This window comes from Bos indicus, chromosome 19 (genome assembly GCF_029378745.1).
Source record: "Bos indicus isolate NIAB-ARS_2022 breed Sahiwal x Tharparkar chromosome 19, NIAB-ARS_B.indTharparkar_mat_pri_1.0, whole genome shotgun sequence".
NCBI lineage: Eukaryota > Metazoa > Chordata > Mammalia > Artiodactyla > Bovidae > Bos > Bos indicus.
The window spans coordinates 56,341,057-56,363,172 of NC_091778.1; the positions used below are offsets into that span (position 1 = coordinate 56,341,057).

General features: G+C 52.6%; 1 protein-coding gene across 3 annotated transcripts in view; it reads left to right on the forward strand.

Moving 5' to 3' along the window:
* Positions 1 to 908: 908 nt before the first annotated feature.
* Positions 909 to 22,116, forward strand: part of MXRA7 (matrix remodeling associated 7) — a 31,602-nt gene continuing 10,394 nt past the window's right edge. For 2 of the 3 annotated variants that reach the window (XM_070774019.1, XM_070774021.1), the window contains exons 1-2: positions 911 to 1,239; positions 18,039 to 18,102. In XM_070774019.1, the coding sequence (XP_070630120.1) occupies positions 949 to 1,239; positions 18,039 to 18,102 (355 nt within the window). In that variant the 5' untranslated portion in view covers positions 911 to 948. Of the gene's footprint in view, positions 1,240 to 18,038; positions 18,103 to 22,116 lie in introns of all 3 variants that reach the window. The other variant, XM_070774020.1, reaches the window with a different exon arrangement.

A 22,116-nucleotide genomic window follows, 5' to 3' on the forward strand; every position in this document is an offset into this window, starting at 1 on the left:
ATAACTAGGGCAGGGTTTGGGAGTGGTAGGGGAAAAAGGTTTTCTGTTACATTTATCTCCAATCTACACTGTTCAGGGTCTGGAGAAGCAAAAACAGTAGACGTCTTTTCTTTCATTCCACCCTCTCCTACATTACAGAATTATTCAAAGAAGAAAGACTGTAGAGAAAATTGAATTTGACCTTGAAGTCCGTCTTTGGGGGCAGCTTCCACTCCCTGAGGCCTGTGTGGAGGCCTGCTGGGTCCAGACCAGAATGGGGCATGCACGGGCCAGCATCTGGAAATGTCCTCTGTGAGAATGAATGTATCAAGGCAACCCCAAAGAGAAAAAGCGCTGGCGATGGGTCTAGAAAGCGACTGAAAGTAAGCAGAGCTGGTGTTCCGTTTTCATTGTCCTACAGCCTTTACCTTGCCCTCAGCATTCCCTGGCTGTGCTTAGTCACTCAGTCGTGTCCGACTCTTTGCGACCCCATGGGCTGTAACCTGCCAGACTCCTCTGTCCATGGGATTCTCCAGGCAAGAATACGGGAGTGGGTTGCCATACCCTTCTCCAGGGGATCCTCCCGACCCAGGGATCGAACCCAGGTCTTCCGCATTGCAGGCAGAGTCTTTACCGTCTGAGCCACCAGGGAAGCCCTAGCAATTCCAAAATGCTCAAAGATTACTTGTGAAGGGCTAAAATGATGCCAAAAGGACCCCGGAGTGGTGGGTATTTCACCCTAGTTTTAAAAAGAAGCCTAAGCCTAAAGTGTCGGGCCTACCTGGGTCTCAAGAGCGCTTCCCAAAGGGCTCTTGTCCCCAGCATCTTGAGTCACCGGGGGCTCGGGGAGGTCGGAGGCGGGCCGGGGGCGTGGCGCGGCGGGGACTCCGCCCCGGGGCGGGGCGCGGGCGGGGCGAGGCGGGCTCCCTCGGGGTCCCCGCGGGCGGGCACTCGGGTGGCCGCGGCGCGATGGAGGCGCCGGCCGAGCTGCTGGCCGCACTGCCCGCGCTGGCCACTGCGCTGGCCCTGCTGCTCGCCTGGCTGCTGGTGAGGCGCGGGGCGGCCGCGAGCCCGGACCCCCCGGAGCCCGCGCCCCCAGAGCCCGCGCCTCCGGCTGAGGCCAGCGTGAAGCCCGCGCCGCCCGGACCCTGCGCCGCGGAGCCGGCGGCCGCGCCCGAGGGGCCGCTGGAGCCCGCGCCGCCGGACGAGCCCGAGGCGGCGCCGGCGGAGGCGGAGGAGCAGGCCGCCGAGGAGAGGCAGGTACGGACCCGCCCTCCCGGGCGCCCCTTCCCACCCCGGGGCCCGGTTCCCCCCGCGATTCGGCGCCCCCTGGCGCCCCCGGCCGAGCCAAGAACCGGGCCCCCAGCCTCGGGCTAGGTTGCCCCAAGAAGGGCAGAGCCCTCGATCAGCAGGAAGGGAAGGTCCAGGCGTGCAGACTCTCAGCTCTCCCTCGAAGTGTGGCAGAGCCTCGGAGTTGTGGGTTGTCGCCAGGCTGGCTTTCCTCTGCTTGGCCTCTCGTCCCCTGGCACGGGTCACACCCACCCCCCTCCCACACACACACACACACACACACACCCCCCTCACCCTCCAGCCCACGGGATTTCAAATGCACGTGTATGTGGCTTGTTTCCAGGGCTTCAAGGATGGCGGTTGTCCTGATAGTAATATGATAAAATAGAATACTTAAAGAAGGAAAACTGCGTTTTCTTTTTAGGCCAATTTGGAATTCGGATTCCTGAGTCATTTATGTGTGAAACCCATTGGGTGGGGCCGAAAGAAAAGTACTGGACCATTGCAGTCCTTTTTGTTGTCCTTTTCAAACTGCATGGTGCTCTGCACACCTCACCTGGAGCTGCAGATAAGCCTGGCCAGTGTGCGGTGTGCAGGATAAAGCCTTCCTGCAGTGCAGCTGAGCACTCCCCAGGCCCACCCTCCTGCTTCTGCTGTCCTGCAGCTCTGTCCTGACCCCTCAGTCTTGCTTCAGAATAGCCAGAGAGGTAGTCCTTAGTAGAACTAAGAGCTTCAGGATCTTAGTTCCCCAACCAGGGATCGAACCTGGGCCCCCAGCAGTAGAAGCGCACACAGAGTCCTAACCACTGAACCACCAGGGAATTCCCCAATGCACCTCTTGACATTAGAAATCTACTTGCTAGCCGCACATTCCCAGGATTTCAGCGCCCTTGGACCCTTGGGGCCAGCGCCAAGGGCCCAGAGCCTGATCAGAACGCCTTGTTCTGACTCCCGGGCTCCTTTCCTTGTGAGGGAGGCTGGCCGGGAAGGTGGAAATCATGAGCGAGCAGTTTTTGGTGCGTTGTCAGCGTGCCTGCAGTGCCCACTCTGAATTTTGCTGGACACAATGGTTTGTACTGGAGAGAACCCTTTGACGGGAGGAGGAGGCAGCAAGGCTGGGTGGAGGCATGCTGATAATTGTTCCAGACCCCCTGCGAGCAGGTGCTTTGCTTGACAAGAGGGTGACTAATTGTGTCATTAGAGTGTATTCTAACCGGCTTGAGCAGGGCTGCTGTATTCTTCCCAAGGAGCACCGAGGCCCTGCTGTTCTTGCTGCCCTCACCTGTGGTGTTGGCAGGTAGGGTTTGGACACATGCTGATGTGTTAGCTTTGCTCCTGTGTTTAGGATTCTCTTGGGAACAGGAGATGCGTAGGGGCTATTCTCAGGCTGCCACTTGCTCTCAATCGGCCATGTTCCTACAGTGAACACATTGGCCCCTTTTCATCCAGAGGCAGGTTCTGGACTGAAGTTTAAAATGTCCTTTACGGACTTCCCTGGCAGTCCAGGGGTTAAGACTCCACATTTCCGCTGCAGGAGCCTGGATTCAATCTCTGGTTGGGGAGCCAAGATCCCGCATGCCAGGCAGTGCACTCGTGCGGTGCAGCCAAAAATTAATTAATGAAAAATTTAAAAAGTCCTTTAGTAGTGCTCAGTCATCTCCTGATCTTCCAGATTACAGTGCTTCTGAAAGAAGTTTCTGCAAGGCCTCTAGGCTGTCAGCAATATATCTAGGTAACGGGTTTCGTGGTGGCTTAAAAAGCAGCCGTTTCTGCCTCTCCCTGGGAGAAAGTGAGCCCTGTGAGGGTGAGTAGAGGTTTGAAGGACGAGGCGCCTTATGGAAGCTCACGTGTTGGGCACAAACTCGGAGCTGAACCTGATGCACTGCCCGAGCAGATGACCATCAGAGCTGAGGCTTGTGTGTCCGTCCTTCGTCTCCACGTCCTGACCTGACATGATCCAGGCAACAGGAGAATTAAATCTGTTTTCCTCCCTTGGAGGTCTTGCCCTTCCCTTTTGGGTTCAGCTCTCCAGCCTCTTCTGAGCTATCAAGCCCCTGTGACTCCGACTGTGCATAAGGCCGGGGGCCAGGTGCTGGGGACACATATCAGCTGTTCCCGACTCCTCTGCCTTGCTGCCTGTGGGATTACCCTGGAAGAAGCTGCTAAGAAACTGTCCGGAAATGGACTTGGGCATTTTCAAGGGCGGGTCCCAGGGACTTCCCTGGTGGAGCAGTAGCTGGGACTCCGAGCTCCCAATGCGGGGGCCTGGGTTCGATCCCTGGTCAGGGAACTAGATCCCACATGCTGCAACTAGGAGTTCAAATGCTGCAACTAAGACCCAGTGCAGCCAAATAAATAAATATTAGGGGAGAAACGGAGAAGGCAGTGGCAACCCACTTCAGTACTCTTGCCTGGAAAATCCCATGGGCGGAGGAGCCTGGTAGGCTGCAGTCTATGGGGTTGCTAAGAGTCGGACACAACTAAGTGACTTCACTTTCACGCATTGGAGAAGGAAATGGCAACCCACTCCAGCGTTCTTGCCTGGAGAATCCCAGGGACGGGGGAGCCGGGTGGGCTGCCGTCTATGGGGTCGCACAGAGTCGGACACGACTGAAGCGACTTAGCAGCAGCAGCAGGGGAGAAAAAGAGCAGGTCCCAGTACTTTCTTCTGATGACCGTGCTGCCCCGTCTTGGAGAGCAAGCCAGAAGGCCCGCTGGGAAAAGTAACTCACGTCTGGGTTTGGGGCTGCCGTCAGCCAGCCTCGGGTCTGTCTGTCACTAAGGGAACAGCAGCAGTGGGAGAGCAGGAGGGCCCAGCCCCAGCCTGGCAGAGCAGCACTTAACTCACCTCTCCCCTCCCCCTGCTTTTTCCATTAACCAAGCCCCTTCTAATCCAATCATCTTCCTTCCTGGCGAGGCCTGGGAGGCCCCGGGGCAGCTGCTGCCCAGGCTCACAAAGCTGATTATTGAGAAGCATCCAGAGCCCAGGGAAGCCGCCTTCCGCTGTGCCTGTGGGTCATGAGGAAGCGACCCCAAGGTGCAGGAGAATCGAGTCGCATGAAGGCCCTGGATGGGCTGGGAGGCTGAGCAACCGCTGAGGGAAAGGGGGTTAGATCAGGCAGGCCAGGGAGGCTGAGCGGAGAGCAGTGTCGTATTATTAAACTGCCTGTCATTTCTCTGAGGAATTAGTGTGGAAGTGGGCAGGGAGGGAGGCGGGCATGCCCACCGTCACAAAGAATTATGGGGAATGATGTCAAGAACAAAAGCTGGTCCCTTGTAAGGCCAGGAAGCAGTGCTTTCCGGCGCTGAGGTCATTTAGTCGCTTCAGTCGTGTCCGACTCTTTGCGACTCCATGAACAGTAGCCCACCAGGCTTCTCTGTCCATTGGATCTTCCAGGCAAGAATACTGGAGTGGGTTGCCATTTCTTTCTCTAGGGGATCTTCCTGTCCCAGGGATCAAACCCATGTCTCCTGCATTGGCAGGCAGATTCTTCAGCACTGAGCCACCTGGGAAGCTCACAAGGTACAGGTTAAGATTTAGGATTTGCAGACCTCTCACCTAACGGAGACGTGGATTCCAGCAGGGCTGTATCATAGGATGCCAAACAGTGGTCATGGACAGAGGATCAAAGTCACTCAGTAGTAGAGGGGTCGAATCTCTCTCTCTGAGCCAGGACTCAGGCATCCTGGTGCTCAGGCCCTCAATCTGCTCAGAAATGGAGAAGGGACTTCCTTAAGGCTGCTGGGTAATGCAGCAGGCAGGGAGACGCTTAGAGATTAAAGGAGACTAAAGAGACAGGAAAGACAAATGAAATACCTGGTCCTTGATTGGATTCTGGATGGGGTGGGAAGCTATAAAGAATATTTTAGAGATAACTGGATCAAGTTTCAAATGAATGATTTATTAGATCATTTTGTTGTATCAATGCTCACTTTCTTGAGCGTGATGCCGGCATTGTGATTATATAGAAAAATGTCCTTGTTCTTAGGAAGATGCATGCTGAAACATCTAGGGATAACATGTCATGATTCAGATAGTTACACACCCACACACACATACACACACACACGTCATGGGTGTGTATGGAGAGAGAGTACAGAGATGGAAAAATGTTAACAGTTGGTGAATCTAAGTGGAAGGGTATAGGAGAGTTCATTGTATTATTCTTCTCTGTAGGTTTGGGACTTTCCAACATCCAGTGCTGGGAAAGAAGGAACCTGATGGGGAATTTCTCAGGAAAGGGCTTGGTGTTTCAGGCACTCTGAGGGTGCCGATTTGATTGAGCTGCACAGCCTCCTCTGTCTGCCCTCACCATGCAGCTGGGCCCCTGTTAGCCTTTCTGACGGACATTATCTTGCTGTTGGGCCCATCTTAATACCAGCCTTGTCACCACAGGTCTGTCCCCCAGGGAGCTGCAGAGCCCCTAGCCTTCTCAGAATGACCGAGAAGGTAAATCCCATCCCCCATCATCTGTCCTGACCTTTGTTAATTTTTTTTTCTTTGTTGTATTTTCTTTTCTTTTTCTCTTTTGTGTCCTGAGCTTTGTGATGTCAATGTAGCCCCACTTTCTGTTCTCCTAACAGAAGTCCATTTAGTGGGTGGCCAAACAGGTATCTGGCAGTTGTTCATACCACTTTGAGTCTTGTCCTTTGGGCCGCTCAGGCTCCTATAACATAGAGTACTACTATAGATTGGACTTCACTGGCAGTCCATTGGCTAAGAATCCATGTTTCCACCATAGGCGGTACAGGTTTGATCCCTAGTCAGGGAACTAAAATCCTGAATGCCCTGTGGAGTGGCCAAAAAAAAAAAAAAATCATTAAACAACAGACATTTATTTCTGCCAGTTCTGAAGTTTGAGGAGTCCAAGATCAAGGTACCAGCAGATTCGGTTCCAGATGAGAACCCACTTCCTAGCTAGCTGACTGCTGTGTCCTCACACAGCACAGAGAACACTCACTCAGGCGTCTTCCTCTTCTACTAAGGGCCTAATCTCATCATGGGGCCCCAAGGTCATGACCCCATTAAACCTAATTGCCTCTCGAAGGCCCCACCTCCAAGTGGGGGTTCAGAACTGGGGTTCATATGCTGAACCCCCAGTTCAGCATATGAATTCTGGGGGACACAAAAACAGTCTGGAATGGATCTAGTGGTTTTCTGGGGGTGGAGGGACAGAAATAATCCAAATGTTAGCAAATTGGTGGAAGTAAGTAAGGGAAAAAAGCTGAACACAAAACTGGAATAATGGGACTTCCTGGTGGTCCTGTGGCTAAGACTCCACATTCCCAATGCAAGGGGCCCAGGTTCCATCCTTGGTCAGGGAACTAGATCCCCCATGCACAACGAATATCAAAGATCCAGCATGCCACACGCAACTAAGACCTGGCACAGCCAAATAAATAAACATAAATATTAAAAATTAAAAAAAAGATCATGGGAATAGTCTCTGCACAATAATTACAACAATGTACATCAACAGAGGATGAGATGGTTGGATGGCATCACCGACTCAATGGACATGAGTTTGAGTAAAGTCCGGGAGTTGGTGATGGACAGAGAAGCCTGGGGTGCTGCAGTCCATGGGGTCAAAAAGAGTCCGACATGACAGAGCGACTGAACTGAACATCAACAAAACAAGATGACGCAGAAGGCTGAAAGCAGAGTTCAACATTTAGTCTTGTAAAAGAGTATGTTTTGTAAAGTTCTTTGAAAGCGAAAGTTGCTCAGTCCCATGGAACTCTTTACGACCTCACAGACTGCAGCCTGCCAGACTCCTCTGTCCATGGGATTTTCTAGGCAAGAATACTGGAATGGGTAGCAATTCCCTTCTCCAGGGGATCCTCCCGACCCAGGGATCAAACCCAGCTCTCCCGCATTGCAGGCGGGTTCTTTACTGTCTGAGCCACCAGGGGAGCCCAAAGTTCTTTAAGCCCATAATTTAATTTTTTTCATATGAGAAAGAAATTGGGGCTTTCCTAACAGCTAAATTTTGTTCTTTCTTTCAGCGATAGAGTTTTGTTTGCATGTGAAAAATGTAGCTGTCAGTTAAAATTTTTCTGCTTAATGGGAAAAGTAAATTCCTAAAGAACATACCTTAAGGAAAAAAAAAAAAAGTGCCTGGCTTCAAAGAGTTAGAAATAAAACATTGAGCGTGCTCACTTTTAGACAGTTTCTCTTCTGTAGCCCTTTCCTTCCCAGACTACAACGTGGAAGGGCTGAGACCAACTTAGACCTCCGGTGGACATTTTTTCTGAGAAATGCCAAGTCCCTAGTGGCCAGAGCATTTCTGGAACAACCTGAGTCTGACCACGCTCGGTTTTGCCCTTGTTGAGGATAGATAAATGGAACAGGAGTCCGGAAACCTCCTCCTATCAGGCCCTGATGCACAGAGCCACTGGCTGCCCTTCTGATACCTCGCTGCTTGGTCCGAACCAAAAAGGAAGGCTGGGATGATGATAGCAATCATTCCTTCTCTCTCGCCAGGGAGGTGGGCGCATGGGTCCCTTTCTGCTGGCTGCAGTGAATGGCCAAAGAATAGCCAATGAGATTGAAGGCCTGAAGGAAATCGAAATGCAAGAATTCAGGGAACTTGCTTATCTAGTATTTTTGCCTCTGAATAGCCCTGGAGACTTGGGGAAGCCATTTAACTTTGGGTATGAGTTTTCCCATCTACAAAACGGAGGGGTTGAGCTAAAAGGAGGTCTGCAGCCCGGGACTGTTTGCTTTCTAGCCATCAGCTCTTGTTTCATGACCTGGGTAGCAAGCGTGTGTGTGCGTGTGCACGTGTGCTTATTTGGCAGTGTCGAGTCTTAGTTCTGGCGCTCAGAGTCTTAGTTGGTCACGTGGGATCTTTCGCTGGTCACATGGGATCTTTGGTTGCGGCACGTGGACTCTCTAGTTGTGGCACTTGGGCTTACTTACTCTGCTGCATGTGGGATCTTAGTTCCCCGACCAAGGATCGAACCCAAGTTCCCTGGCATTGCAAGGCAGATTCTTAACCGCTGGACCACCAGGGTTGTCCCTGTTTAATCCTCGCAGACGTTGCTAACCATCTGGCCGACACAGCCCTGAGCCTGGCCTCAGCAAGGGCCTAATTCTGTGACCTCGGCATTAACGCTTTCCCGGCCAAGTTCTTACTTGCTGAACACTCAGAGTCTGTGATCAATCTCAGGACAAGAAAATACCTCTGGCCCAGTGGCCTCCTATGAAAATCAGTAAGCCTACTCTAGGGTCAGACAGTCCTTTATCTTTATTCCTCATGATCTAAAACTGGTTTCCCTTCCTTGGGTAGAGATCTTAAATGCTGGCCATCTGTGTTCTGTTATTATCCTTGGAGTTAGTCATGCTCAAAATTCTTCAGCCTGGCTTTCCCCAACACAATGATCTCATTTCTTCTGACCCTCTCGGATTTGGTCAGTATGATTTAGTCAGACTGATTTGATCAGTCCCTTGGTTTTCCTCCGTGTCCTTTACCTTCTCTGTTAATCCTGAAATGTAGAGACAAGAATTCAACCTAATTCTCACTGATTGAGGGTCTGGTAGATGCCTGATTGCTACCTCAGGGGTTTTTTTGTGTTTTTTTTTTTTTTTTTAATGAAGCTTTTGATGTCCTCTAAATCCTATTTGTAGGAACAGTGCCAAAACCCGTTAATCTGATAGGATTGAATCTGGCAGGCTGATGTCTGAGCCAGACAGAGTGGCTTAGGGTTAGGGTTTGGGGCTTGTGAATGTGCCCTCAATTGGGATCTGAGATCAGAGTCCAGGATGGTCCTTTTAGTCTGGACGTTTGACCACACCATCCTGAGGCCTGACTCCTGGTGCCCTGGGGCGATGTGCAAGTTCTCAATCTCGCTCTGCTCTCCCCCGACCCCTGCCCCTTGAGTCCAAGGATTACCTGGTGCTTTCCTTTTGCTGGAAAATCTCATGCTCATTATATCAAGTGGAGGACTCACATCTGGGCCCGGGCCACCCCTGCCGCCTCCCAGAACACATTGACCAACACGGGCCTCCCGGTCAATAACTGCTGATGCAGGACTTCCCTGGTGGTCCAGTGGTTCAGAATTCACCTTCCACTGCACGGGGGGCTTGTGTTTTATCCCTGGTCAGGGAACTAAGACCCCACATGTGCCACAGGCAACTAGGGAACCCATGTGTATGTGTGTATGTGTGTGAATCACTCAGTCATGTCTGACTCTTTGAGACCCTATGGACTGTAGCCCTCCAGGCTCCTCTGTCCGTGGAAACTTCCAGACAAGAATACTGGAGTGGGTTCCCATTTCCTTCTCCGGGGGATCTTCCCAACCCAGGGATCGAACCCAAGTCTCTTGTGTCTCCTGCATTGGCAGGCGGGTTCTTTACCACTGTGCCCCCCCACACACACACCATGGCAAAGACCCAGTGCAGTCAAAAATTAAAGTTAATTAATTAATTTAAAAATAGCTGAGGATGTCAAAATATATACACCCAGCCCAGCACCATCCCAGCGGCCTCTTGGACATCCCCCTTGTCCTCTCTAATGAGCACCGCAGGTAGCAAACCCGTTCTCCTGCGTAAAGCCCCTTAGTGGCTGATAGAATAAACCTCACCCTCTTACCCGGGCCCCTGAGGCCCAGCAGGACCCCACCTCAGACTTTTCTTCAGCCACCCGCCTCTGCTCAGCCCACACGCTAGGGCTGGCGGACCCTCCCCGACCTAGATCCTCACGGTTGCTCCTCCTCCCCCCGTATCAAGTCTCTATGTCCTTGACCACCTTGGCGGATATGCATTCCCCCAACACGGCTACCATCTGGGCTGACTTCCTTCTCAGCGCTCAGCCCAGGCTGAGGTCATCTTTTGTTTCAGCCTATGCTGTCGGCCACGGCGGGATGTCAGTGCGTGAGAACAGGGTCCTTGCCTGCCATGTCCAGAGCCACATCCCCAGCTCCTAAACAGACTTGGCAGACACTGGCACCCCCAAAGTACCTGCTGATTGAATAAGCTGCAATAATAACAAAAAGACAAGAAAACTCTGTCAGTTCCTGCTGACAGGCAGGCTCTGCCTCCCCGCAGAACCGCCCTGGGCAGCAGGAGTCTACTTCTCTATGTGCCCAGGGTCTTGCGTGTCGCCTGCCTGCAGAGCATCCCTAAAGTCATGTATTATGCTCCAAAGAGGCAGACGGCTCTGTAAGCTGGTGATCCCCCCGATGTAAGACGAGTTCAAACACAGACTGGATAACTGGCAATTCATCAAAGGTTTGATCAATGGCCGTTTTCTATTGGATAGAAGCCACATTAAATCAGGGGCCTCCTAACATTTTTGAAAAAGAGTTATTCGTTTATTTTTGGCTATGCCAGGTCTTCCTTGCTGCACGCGGGCTTTCTCTTAGTTGTGGCGAGTGGGGGCTTCTCTCCGTTGCGTGCGCAGGCCTCTCTTGCTACGGAGCACAGGCCCTCGAGCTGGAGGGCTTCGGTAGTTGCGGCTCGTGGGCTTTGGAGCTTGGGCTCATTAGTTGTGACGCCTGACAGGCTTAGTTGCGCCATGGCTTGTGGGATCTTCCTGGACCAGGGGTCAAACCCTTGTCCCCTGCATTGGTAGGGGGATTCTTAACCACTAGACCACCAGGGAAGCCTACCTTCTAAGACATTTTAAAAGCCTCAATACCTTTTACCCTCCTCAGTCTTATACAGACGGAAGTCCAGTGCGTGGAGGAAAAGTGGAACTGCTCTGGGTGGTGGTGGGGGTGGTCTCAGCCCCTTTGCTCCTCCCTCTCCCCTCGCAGTGGTCCCTGCAGCAGTTCCACATGGCTCCAGGGCTCAGCCGACCGAGGGTAGGATAACTGAGCTCAAGATCGTCCAAGTTGGATCCAGTGATCTCAGAAGACCCTGTTCAGGGGAAGGAGGAGGGCTCAGGGGTGAACAGCCAAGGACAGATCCGTACCTGAGGCTGTGGTCCCAAGGATGACCCTGCGTTCCAGCCCACGCTCTCCCCACCAGCCATGCATGGCGGGTGGGAGGGGACAGCACTTCCCAGGAAGCTCTTAGACACTGACCTCACTGAGTCTGGAAGCCAGAGAGCTTCAAAAGCCAGGGGATTCTTGGATTGAACGTGGCAACCACCATTATGGGGCTTTGAGAAGGAAAAACATGATAAAGTTATCATTTTAAGATATCCTCAGAAGAGATGATGGCAGGAGAGTGGAGTGCCTGTGGTGCCCATGAAGGTACTGGGTGATTGAGGCAGGAGTGGGGAGAAGGAAGAGGAGGATCCTAGATGGCTTTCCAAGGCAGGGAGAACGGGTTCAATCCCTAGTTAGGGAACTAAGATCCCACCTGCCACGTGTCGTGGCCCCATAAAAAGGAAACGGCAGGTTGGCATTTACATTCCCAGGCCATGATGAAGAATCAAGATGCTGTGACTGCAGGGAAAATTAGGCAGGTTGAGAAGGACCAGTCTGAAGCATGGGATTTAAGTTCCTTGTCACAGGGGATGAGCCTTTTCTAGCTGCACGTGTGGAGCTGGCCTGAGTGGCCTCAGCTTGGAGCTCTCATCTGGAGGCAGGGGTGGCAGAGTTGTTTTGATGGTGCAGGCAAAGAGCAGCCTGGCCGTGACCTCTGCCGGCCCATCCTCCCCAGCCAGCACCCGCCCATCACCAACGCCCCGGGCACTGGCGCCGGCTCTGCTGCTGTCTCGGCTCACCCCACAGCCGACGCTCCCCTCTGAGTGCCGAAGATGAGCAGCCTGACTGCCTGATGAAATCCTCCTGGAAGGACTGCCAGCAATGTTGAATCCGCTTGAGCCGGGAGGCAGCCCCTGAGTCTTGCCTGTTCTCGGGGCCTCTCTCAGAAACCTTCTCTGGAGACCAGGCGGTTGATTGGCCTGTCCCAGACTGCGGCCCAGGGCAAGGGATGCTGTGGGCCCCTGAGAGCTTCCTGTTATCTCAGTCTTTGCCTCCACAGGGGAGCTGGGCCTCCTCGATGACTGCCTGGTGGAGCCCTGGTCCTCCAGGTTTAAAATCAGTCTGGATTAACTGGGAGGGGGGTGGAGACGGGGGTGTTGGTGCAGCTCAGGTGGGTGGTCTCAGGGTCCAACAGACCCTGTTTGCAGGACCCCAGGGCAGACTCACCTCCTTAGGCAGAAAGAGAGTCAGACAGACAAAAAGACATCTGTCTCTGTAGGCACCTCTCCCTATCTCTGCTCCACCTCTCCCTATCTCTGCTCCATTTGAGCCTGTGTATCAGCCAGGGCAGCCATAAATGGCAATGAGCTGTCTGCAGCGTGTGCCTCTGGCTCCTAGGGGCTCCAAGAAGCCTTCTTCCAAGCCCCTCTGTGTCCTACAGCCTCCTACCCGTCCCCTCTGCCACCCCTCCCCTCTTGGCCTCTCGGGGACCCTTGTCTTGGGCTTCTGGCCTTGGTGAGGCTGTCAGGAGGCTGTCCCTCCACCTGCCTTCACTGATGGAAGAGCTGAATTAGAAAATTAACCCAGGGAGTTCTCTGGTGGCCCAGTGGTTAAGACTGTATGCTCCCAATGCATGGGGCATGGGTTCAATCCCTGGTTCGGAAACTAGATATATAAGCTTTGATATTTGGTCACCTGATGCGAACAGCTGACTCATTGGAAAAGTCCCTGATGCTGGGAAGGATTGAGGGCAGAAAGAGAAGAGGATGAGATGGCTGGATGGCATCATGCATCAGGCTGGATGCCCTGGACGTGAACTTGGGCAAATTCTAGGAGATGGTGAGGGACAGGGAGGCCTGGCATGCTGCAGTCCATGGACATGGAGTCACAAAGAGTCTCTCTCTCTATATATATGTATATAAAGTAGCGGAGGAGGCAATGGCATCCCACTCCAGTACTCTTGCCTGGAGAATCCCAGGGACGGGGGAGCCTGGTGGGCTGCCGTCTCTGGGGTCGCACAGAGTCAGACACCACTGAAGTGACTTAGCAGCAGCAGCCTCAGCAGCATATAAACTAGTCTCTAAGACGCTGGTCAGTGAGCTGACTGGGGTGTGGTCTCGGCCTCGGGCCTGCTGTGGGGGACCAGCATGATGAACCCCTGCACTCAGTCCCTCCTGCCTCCTGTCTTGCCAGCGCATCCCCACGTACTGCTCCCAACTTCAGCTCTTATCTTCTTTCTCCCCATTTTTAAATTCCCGGTGGCTCCTCAGTACCTTGTCCCATGTGAGTTCTCTGATCCAGGCCCTGCTTTCCTGGCCTCCCACACCCTCCCTGCGGTCACACCAGACGCCAAGGAGTCACTGAAAAAGCTGTGATGTTCCAGGCCTGGCCAGCTCTTCTCAGACCCAGCTCAGGATTCTCGTCCCTCCTGAGGCCTCGCCTGCACCACTCGGGCTCAGCTGAGCTCTCCTCCTTAGCCCCACCCAGGGATCGAACCTGGGCCCAGAAGTGAGCGTGCTGAGTCCCAACCATTGGACCACCAGGGAATTCCCAGTAAAGTCCTTACTGAGACAAAGGCTTCGACGTTTTGCACACGGTCTCACTTTATTCTTTTCCTTCGAGGTTGTGCACACAGCTCGCCATCTTGAAGCGCAGAGCACTGGACTGAGGCTAAGAGCTCCCACCTCCAGAAGGGCTTCCATGGTTGTCTCAGTCACTCTGTTTCTGAAACCTGCCCCTCTTGTTGTCGGTATCAGCACGTTTGGTTTTTTGGGTTTGCTCTGTTTGTTTGGGGTTATTTTTTGGCCCCAGGGCATGGCTTGCAGGGTCTTAAGTTTTCCAGCCAGAGACTGAACCCGTGCCCTCCACAGTGAAAGCGCTGAGTTCTAACCACTGGACCGCCCGGGAGGTCCCCAGCACTTTTGTCTTACTGCCGGGTGCACACTTTTAATAAACTAAGGGCAAAATGCAACGAATGATATTTTTTTTAACTTTTTTTTTTTTTTTAATAATGGAAGCCGAATATTCTGTTATCTAAAAGCCCAGTAAGTAACCACCTCCCTGGAGCAGCCCCCACTCCCCATCCCCTGCTGCTGAGCAGCTGGTATGTCAAACAGGCAACAGCCTCCTGGCAGAACTTGAGATGTTCTGGGCTTGCAGAGAGGGATGTGAGTGGACAGTGACAGTGGTCAGGACTCTGGATGTTGGTGACAGAAACTCAGCTTAGGTGAGCTTTCGTGGAACCAGGATTTGAGTCGCTCACGTACCGGGGAGGCTGGGGTAGAATGACCTCGGGGCAAATCACAGCCAGGGACTCTCCACCCGGTGACCCTGGGTCACCCCCAGCTCCCAAGCTCTCAGCTCTGGGACCAGAGGTTCTTTGTGCCCAAGCAGAAATCGGGCCCATGGTTCATATCCGCCTGTCAAATCCATCACAGGGCATGGCGGGGGTGGGGTGGTCTGACTGCCTGTCTGGCAGTTCCCACCAGGACCACAGGCTTCAAGGAACACCTTTTGAAAGAAGGGGGTTTCTGTGCAGGCAGAAAAGAGTAAATGGCCGATTCAGCAGTGTTTCCAAACGTCAAGTCTCACCATAAGAAATCTATTTAAATTGCACCCACGTTTATAAAGTCACAGAAGCTTTTTAAAACGGTATCTACCTCTACCACACATACACACACACCAGTATTTGTCTTTAATTCTGGGATACAGGGTGCCCCCAAAGTCTTGTGCAGTTTTAAGTCTTAATAACTTAAGAAGTGTAAATGCTACAAACCTACAAAACACATCGGTTGAGTATTTACTTATTTAAATTCCTTTTATACTTAGTTTCCTGACATTTGAATGCTGTGTTTTTCATTTTAAGTCTTTGTAAGTGCCAGAATCCAGACAGACAGGGCAGCTAGAGGAGTCTCCTCTGGGCATCTCAGACACCGGGTCGACCTCCCTTGAGGTCACGTCCAAACTGTCACGTGTGCATCAAATCCCATAAGATCACGGGGCTGAAATCACAAAGGCAATCCTATTAGTCACTGACCATCCGCCCATGAATATTTTTTCAAAGTCTAGAAACCAACTAGAGCCACTGGACGGTGGTATTATGTGAGTCTGGATAAGAAACGTCAACATATTTTAAATGTAAATAACCTTTCAAATGTCATTTTGGGAGATGTTTGGAGCATTTGTGCTCCTAACGTTATTAAATCTTAAAACCACACTGAGACATTGACTGCACATTTTTAAAATACTAGTAGCAACCTCTAAGTTGCTTTCATGACCCACCAATGGGTTACAGCCAGTTTTTTTTTTTAGATTTTTTTTTTTTTTGACATGGGCTATTTTTAACGCCTTTATTGAATGTGTTACAGTATTGCTTCTGTTGTTTATGTTCTGGCTTTTTGGTGGTGGGGCATGTGGGATCTTAGGTCCCCAACCAGGGATCAAACCCGCACTCCCTGCGTTGGAGGATGAAGTCTTAACCACTGAACCGCCAGGGAAGTCCAGTTTTGAAAAGCACCACACTTCAAAAGTCAAGAGCAGAATTCAAATGTAAACTGGCCTTTCCCCAAGGGAGTGTTTGCAGATCAAATGACGCTGCCTCCCTTTGGACTAAAGAAGTCTGCATCAGTTCTTGAATTTCCCCTCTTGCATGGCAATTATCTGGGTTTATATCTTTCCTACTGGATGGTGAGTTCCTTCACAAAGGGAGTGTGCTCGCTTTTTTGTTGTTTTTCCTTTAACCTTCGTGTCCCTCACACACAATAGGAGAATTGGTCTCCTCTCTAGTCTTGATATTAGGCTTATTTCTGGGCTACAGCTCTGATTAGATTCATCTGTTTTTTTTCTTTTTCCCTTCTTTCTTTTCTTAAAGGAAAATATATGTAAAATAGCCTCAGGCTCACTGTTCAGCGATCCCTGTGTAGCATTTTAAAAGTGCAGTTCATGTGTATTATTAGAAAATCCAAATTATACTGAAATGGGTAAGATGGAAGGAAAGGCCGCTCCCACCAGCTCCTCTCTCCAAAGGCAGTCGCGGTTAATGGCGTCTTGGACGTGCTTCTAGAAAACATTTTCTCCACATTTATGAGTGTGTGTGTGTGAGTCGCTCAGTTGTGCCTGACTCTTTGCAACCTCATGGACTGCACCCAGCCAGGCTCCTCTGTCCATGGAATTTTCCAGGCAAGAATACTGGAGTGAGTTGCCATTTCCTTCTCCAGAGGATCTTTCTGACCCAGGGATCGAACCCATGTCTCCTGCTTGGCAGCTGGATTCTTTACCACTGAGCCACCTGGGAAGCCCCAGGTGGTGCTGAGCTGCATGTAAACTGCTAAGTGGAGAAGAACCAGCTCCCGCCTCCCACGCTGCTCCTCCTGGAGGCATCTTGTGGGGTCCCTCAAAAGAGAGTTACAAGAGACCCAAGGGAAACCTTTTGGGTTTGCCACTTACAACTTGCTTTTTTTTTTTTTTAATATTAATTATTTTGGCTGTATCAGGTCTTAGTTGCAGCATGTGGGATCTTTTAGTCAGGGGATGTGGGGTCTAGTTCCCTGACCAGGCATCGAACCCGCTTCCCCAGAGCATGGGGTCTTAGCCACTGGACCAGGAGGGGAGTGCCATGACTTGCTATTGGGCTTGTGCAAACTTTGTCTCCCAGCTTAGCTTGCTCTGATTTGGCCGGGAGCCTGCCTGCGCATTTTGCAGAGGCTGCAGACCGCTGGACCCGGGGGCTCAGAGCCTGAAGGCCTGGGTCTGGCTTGTCAGCTGTGCTGCCCCGTCCCCTGTGGGGCAGCCGTTCACGTCTGCGCTCCCCTCTCCTCCTCCTTCCTGCTCTGCCCTGTCTGCCGCTGGGCTTCCTCGGTCTCCTCCCCGCGCCCTTCAGTCCCTCAGCTCCCCCACCACCTCCCTCTCATCCTCCAACATTCCTGCAAGTTGAAGTCACCCCTTCCTCTCCACCAAGGCCATCCCGGGACATTCCTTCCAGCCTGCTGTTTATTTTGTCCGTGCATCCATGGGAGAGAACTGGGCTGAGGGAGGTGGAGTTCCAATTTTGGGAAAATGCGATCTGAAACGGTCAGGGACTGAGAAGAGGTTGGAGGAAGCAGAGATGGAGACTGTGAGCACAAACACGGCTGCTCTGTGATGGTCGGCCCGGCCCGGACTCCAGAGACCCCACCAGCTTTCCTCTCTTGCCTTTTGGGTTTTGTTTGGGGTTTTTTTGGCTGCACTGTGTCTTTGTTGCGACGCGTGGGCTTTCTCTAGTTGTGGCACACGGGGCTTCTCTCTAGTTTTGGCACACCGGCTCCAGGGCGTACACGCTTAGTTGCTCTGCAGCATGTGGGATCTTAGTTCCCGGACCAGGGATCGAACCAGCATCCCCTGTGCTGGAACATGGATGCTTAACCACTGGACCACCAGGGAAGTCCCACGTGCCCTTTGTTCTGCTCACTGTAGTGGGAGGTGGGGGTCACCCAGTCCACTTGTCAAAGTGGCACCCACCACTTGACCTACCTGGAAAAGGCAAAGGAGCCACAGTGTCAAGGTGAAAACATGGCTCCTTGGCCTAGAGTCTCCCCGCCGTCACCTCGGACAACCGGCACTCACACTGACGTTCCTGTTTCTACCTGCTGTTGACCGTGGCCCCTTCTCAGGAAGGACCTCCCAACCACGCTCAAAGGACAGTGCGGGTGCTGTGCGTGATCAAGCTGTCCCTGGGCGGCCCCTGCCTCTCCCCAAGACGCCCCATGTCCCCGAGGTCCACTTCCAGTCCACAAGCACATCTCTCCCAACAGCAGATCCAGGGGTCAGGTCACTTTAACCGAGGGGTCAAACACCGAATGACGGTATCGAAGAGTAAACCGGGTGCCTGGGCACTGACCCTTCTCCTTGTCTTGCAGGAAGCGGAGCAGGAGCTGGACGGTGAGGAGGGTTCACCGCAGGCAGGGCCTGAGGAGGAAGACGGTGAGTGGGACCCGGTCTCCAGGTTGCACAGTGCTGCCCCCGGAGGCCGGCATTATCGCCTCTGGCTGACACTGAGGTCGGAGCCTGCTCCTCTCTGATCCCACCTTCGCACCCATCTCCCTGCTCACCTGCTTTGCTCCTTTGGCCATCGCTTTTCTATCTATACCATATGCGTGCCTGTATGCTGAATTGCTTCAGTCGTGTCTGACTCTTTGTGACCCTATGGACTATAGCCCACCAGGCTTCTCTGTCTATGGGATTCTCCAGGCAAGAATACTGGAGTGGGTTGCCATGCCCTCCTCCAGGGGATCTTCCTGACCCAGGGATCAAACCCGAGTCTCTTATGTCTCCTGCATTGGCAGGTGGGTTCTTTACCATTAGCACCACCTGGGAAGCCCATCTATACAATATGAGTTGTCTGTAAATACAGACGGCCCATCACTGACCTTCTATTTCCTGCGGTGCCTAACGCCCTTCTCACCCCGACTTTGTGCATTTCATGTTTCTCTCAAATACCTCGGACCTATTTCACAGAGACTAAAGCCACTTTCAGGGCCACCTCTTGGGTTCTGCAGGTTAAGGTTCCCTGGAGACGAAATGTCTGATTTCCAAGCAGCTCTAGCTGACCAACCAGACCTGTGTGGCCCTCAGATCCTAGGTAGCCGGTGGGAGAAACAGGGAGTGACCGGGAGCCTTGAGGAAATGGACCAGTTCAGACTTAACTGGGTGGAAAGCAGTGTGTTTGCTCTGGGCACCCACGGGGACCAGCGCCCCAGACAGATGGGACCCAACACAGGGTGGGGCCTCTGCTGGATCTGTCATGTTTTATTTCTTTATTAAAAAAAAAAAAGGAAGAAGAAGAAGCTGAAGCAAAAATAGCAAAATGTCAGCATTGGTCAAATCTATATGGCATGTACACCGAGGACTTATTACTAGCTGTACTTTTGTGTACGTTTGAAATATTCAGGCTTTTTTAAAAGGGGGGATTGTTGCTGTGATTTTTAAGTCAACAGCTGGCAGGGGCCCCGGAAAGAGAGGGCTGCAGGAATGCAGTAACCGGGGCTGGTGGTGTGGGCCAGGCGGCCAGGGTTGGGCTGGGACTGGGGGAGGGTGTATCTGAGGAGGCTTCCCCCACCAGGAGGCTTCCCCCACCAGGAGGCCCTGCAGGAAAGGGCCTTGGGTTTCTATCCAGACAGCTTTAGAGGAAGGGGGTGGGGCAGAAGGCTGAGGTGGGGGGGGTATCAGCCCCTTGCTAGGGGCTCCCTTTCTGCTGCTGCTGGTTCTCTCAGATCGTCTGCAGGAACCACGGCCCTGAGGCCTGTCTCTGCCACGTTATTGGATCCTATTAGTGATTTGGGAATGCAGAAGGCAAAAGCCAAGGCTGCTGGTAGCCCCAGGGGGCCAGGACAAGGGGAGGCTCAGCAGACCCCTCTTCTGGAACACTCTCAGACGTGCAGCCCGACACCTAGCCATGTGCAGGGTCAACAGGGCCCTCCCTCCTTATCTGACTGCTGCTCCTGGACCTTGCCCATCCCCCAGGCGGCCTCCTGGCAGCCCTCTGGAGGCCGAGGCTGGAGAGGTGTAGGGCTCCAGCTGTCAGAAGCGCACAGGAGAGGCCCCCAGGCCCTCTGCAGTGAGCAGTTCCGCTTGCTAATTAATTAGTGTTCGCCAAGGTGCCTTCCCTAAGTGACTGGGTGGATTCACAGAAGACGGCATGAGGAAGGCCCCCTCCCTGGGAGGCTCTCACGTTGAACCCCTCCCTGGTCTAGCCGCCTTGGATGTGGCTGTGTGTCCCTCTGTCACCATTATGGGAGTAAGCAAAAGCCTTTTTAAGTGGTTTGTTCTCTCCGGCTGGGAGAGAAGCATTATCAGACCCACCCCACAGGTTGGAAACCTTGAGCAGTACTCAGCTGGCAGCATTTTTCTGCTTTATGTTTCTAAAACATAGCAACACCATGACCTTGACATCGAGGTTAATCCATTTTCTTTGTCCGTTGCCTCTTCCTGAGGGCCAGAAGCCAGCATGGCCACGAGCTCGTTCTGAGACTAGCTCCATGTGATTCTGTCCCTTGGCAGGTTTTTTCCTGACCACCAAAGACCCCGGCTCCTCAAACGACGGCCCCAAATTGCTCAGCTTGGGTCCCAGATCCCCGGATGTCACAGTCCAAGCCCTGAGCTGTTGGAAGCTCCTAATGATGCTGCGGCCCCTTGGCTCATCAGCCTGAGCTGTGCTCAGCCTGGAGGGGAGAGCAGCTGATGGGAGTGGGGTCTCCAGGGAGGGGCATGGGCTCATCCGGTCTCAGCACCAAGCCCCAGCCCCAGCTCACCAGGAGGAAGAATGTCCTCTTCATTCATTCAGCAAGCCCTGCAGAATGAATGAAGAGCCAAGTGCAGAGTGAAGATCAAAAAATATTCAGCTGGTCTCTGCATTTCCCATCCTCAATTCTTTACACCTTAACAGAAATGTAATAAGGCCTCCCCTGGCGCCCCAGCTCTTCACCCCATGTCCTCCTGTCCCCTTGCTCCCTGCCACCTGGCCTCACTGGCTTCCTTGCTTTGCTAGATCCGTCTCCCCAGACCTGCAGCATCACCTGAAAAGCCCTTCCTGACAGCCCTCCCCACTGCCATTAAACTTCCAAGCAGCCCTCTCCCCACCTTCCTCTCCCCTCCCACTGTCCTTTGCTGAAGAGCTCTCAGGACCTACTGCAAACTCTGCTATTTTGATTACTCATCTTTGCCCGCTGTATGCTTTCTTCCCTGCTAAGCCCCCAGCACCCAGCAGAGAGCTCACTGAATATCAATATTTGCTGAATGAATGAAGAGCAAATTAAACCCTGTCCAGACGTGGGGTAAAAGGAGTGCTCAGCCCTGGGGGCCAGATTCTCCTGCAAAGTCAGTCAGGTTGTGGTGAGAGCAAACACCGCCCCCATGACAACCCCTGGGTTCTGAGTTTGCATCCAGAACCTTCTTCCTTTGGCCTAGAGAGAACACGAGGCTCAGAGGCTGCAGCCCTTTCCTGCCTGGAGCCCACGCCAGCCTGTCTGATCACTGGGGACAGCCGCCAGCTGGAGACCGTCTGGGTGGCCCCAGGGCAGGATGTGGAGGTGTTTGAGATCCCTGACATTTGAGTGACATAGAACAGAACTGAAAAAGAAGACATCTGTGTGGGAGGGTGATTTGCTGGTCTCTGCGTTTCCCATACTCAATTCTTTATACATTAACAGAAATTAGATAAGACAAGCTGTTCAACCTCGGTCCTCCAGGCTGGCCGGAGGCTGTCTGCCCTCCACCTGCTGAGCTGAAGGTCCATGTAAGGGCACTGCTTCCCGAGGGAATGCTCTCCACTGGACACTCGGCCAGGAGAATGCTCACAGCTCTTTCCTTTTCTGCCCTGCAGCCTTCTCCCCACATCACACATGCCTGTTTTTCTCTGTCCAGACCCCCTGGTATGCCCTTCTCAGGCCTCTAGAACTGCCCTTCTGTACATTCCAAAGCAGCTACAAGGTCTTACGAAGGCTGCCCTGGGTTTGGCGAACCCAGAAACACCCATTCAGTAATAAGTACTTTAAAATATATATGAAAGTGAAAGTCGTTCAGTCGTGTCCAACTCTTTGCGACCCCATGGACTATACAATCCATGAATACAGTTCATGGAATTCTCCAGGCAAGAATACTGGAGTGGGTAGCTGTTCTTTTCTCCAGGGGATCTTCCCAACCCAGGGATCAAACCCAGATCTCCCTCATTGCAGGTGGATTCTTTGCCAGCCACCTGGGAAGCCATATATATATATATATATATATATATATATATATATATATAAAATATAGTTATTTATTTGGTGGTGCTAAGCCTTAGTCGTAGCATGTGGGATCTAGTTCCATGACCAGGGACTGAACCCAGGCCCCTCTGCATTGGGAGCTCAGAGTCTTAGCCACTGGACCACCAGGGAGGTCCCCCTAAGTACTGGTTTTAATGACCTATTTAAACACACCATGGACAAGCCCACATCATCC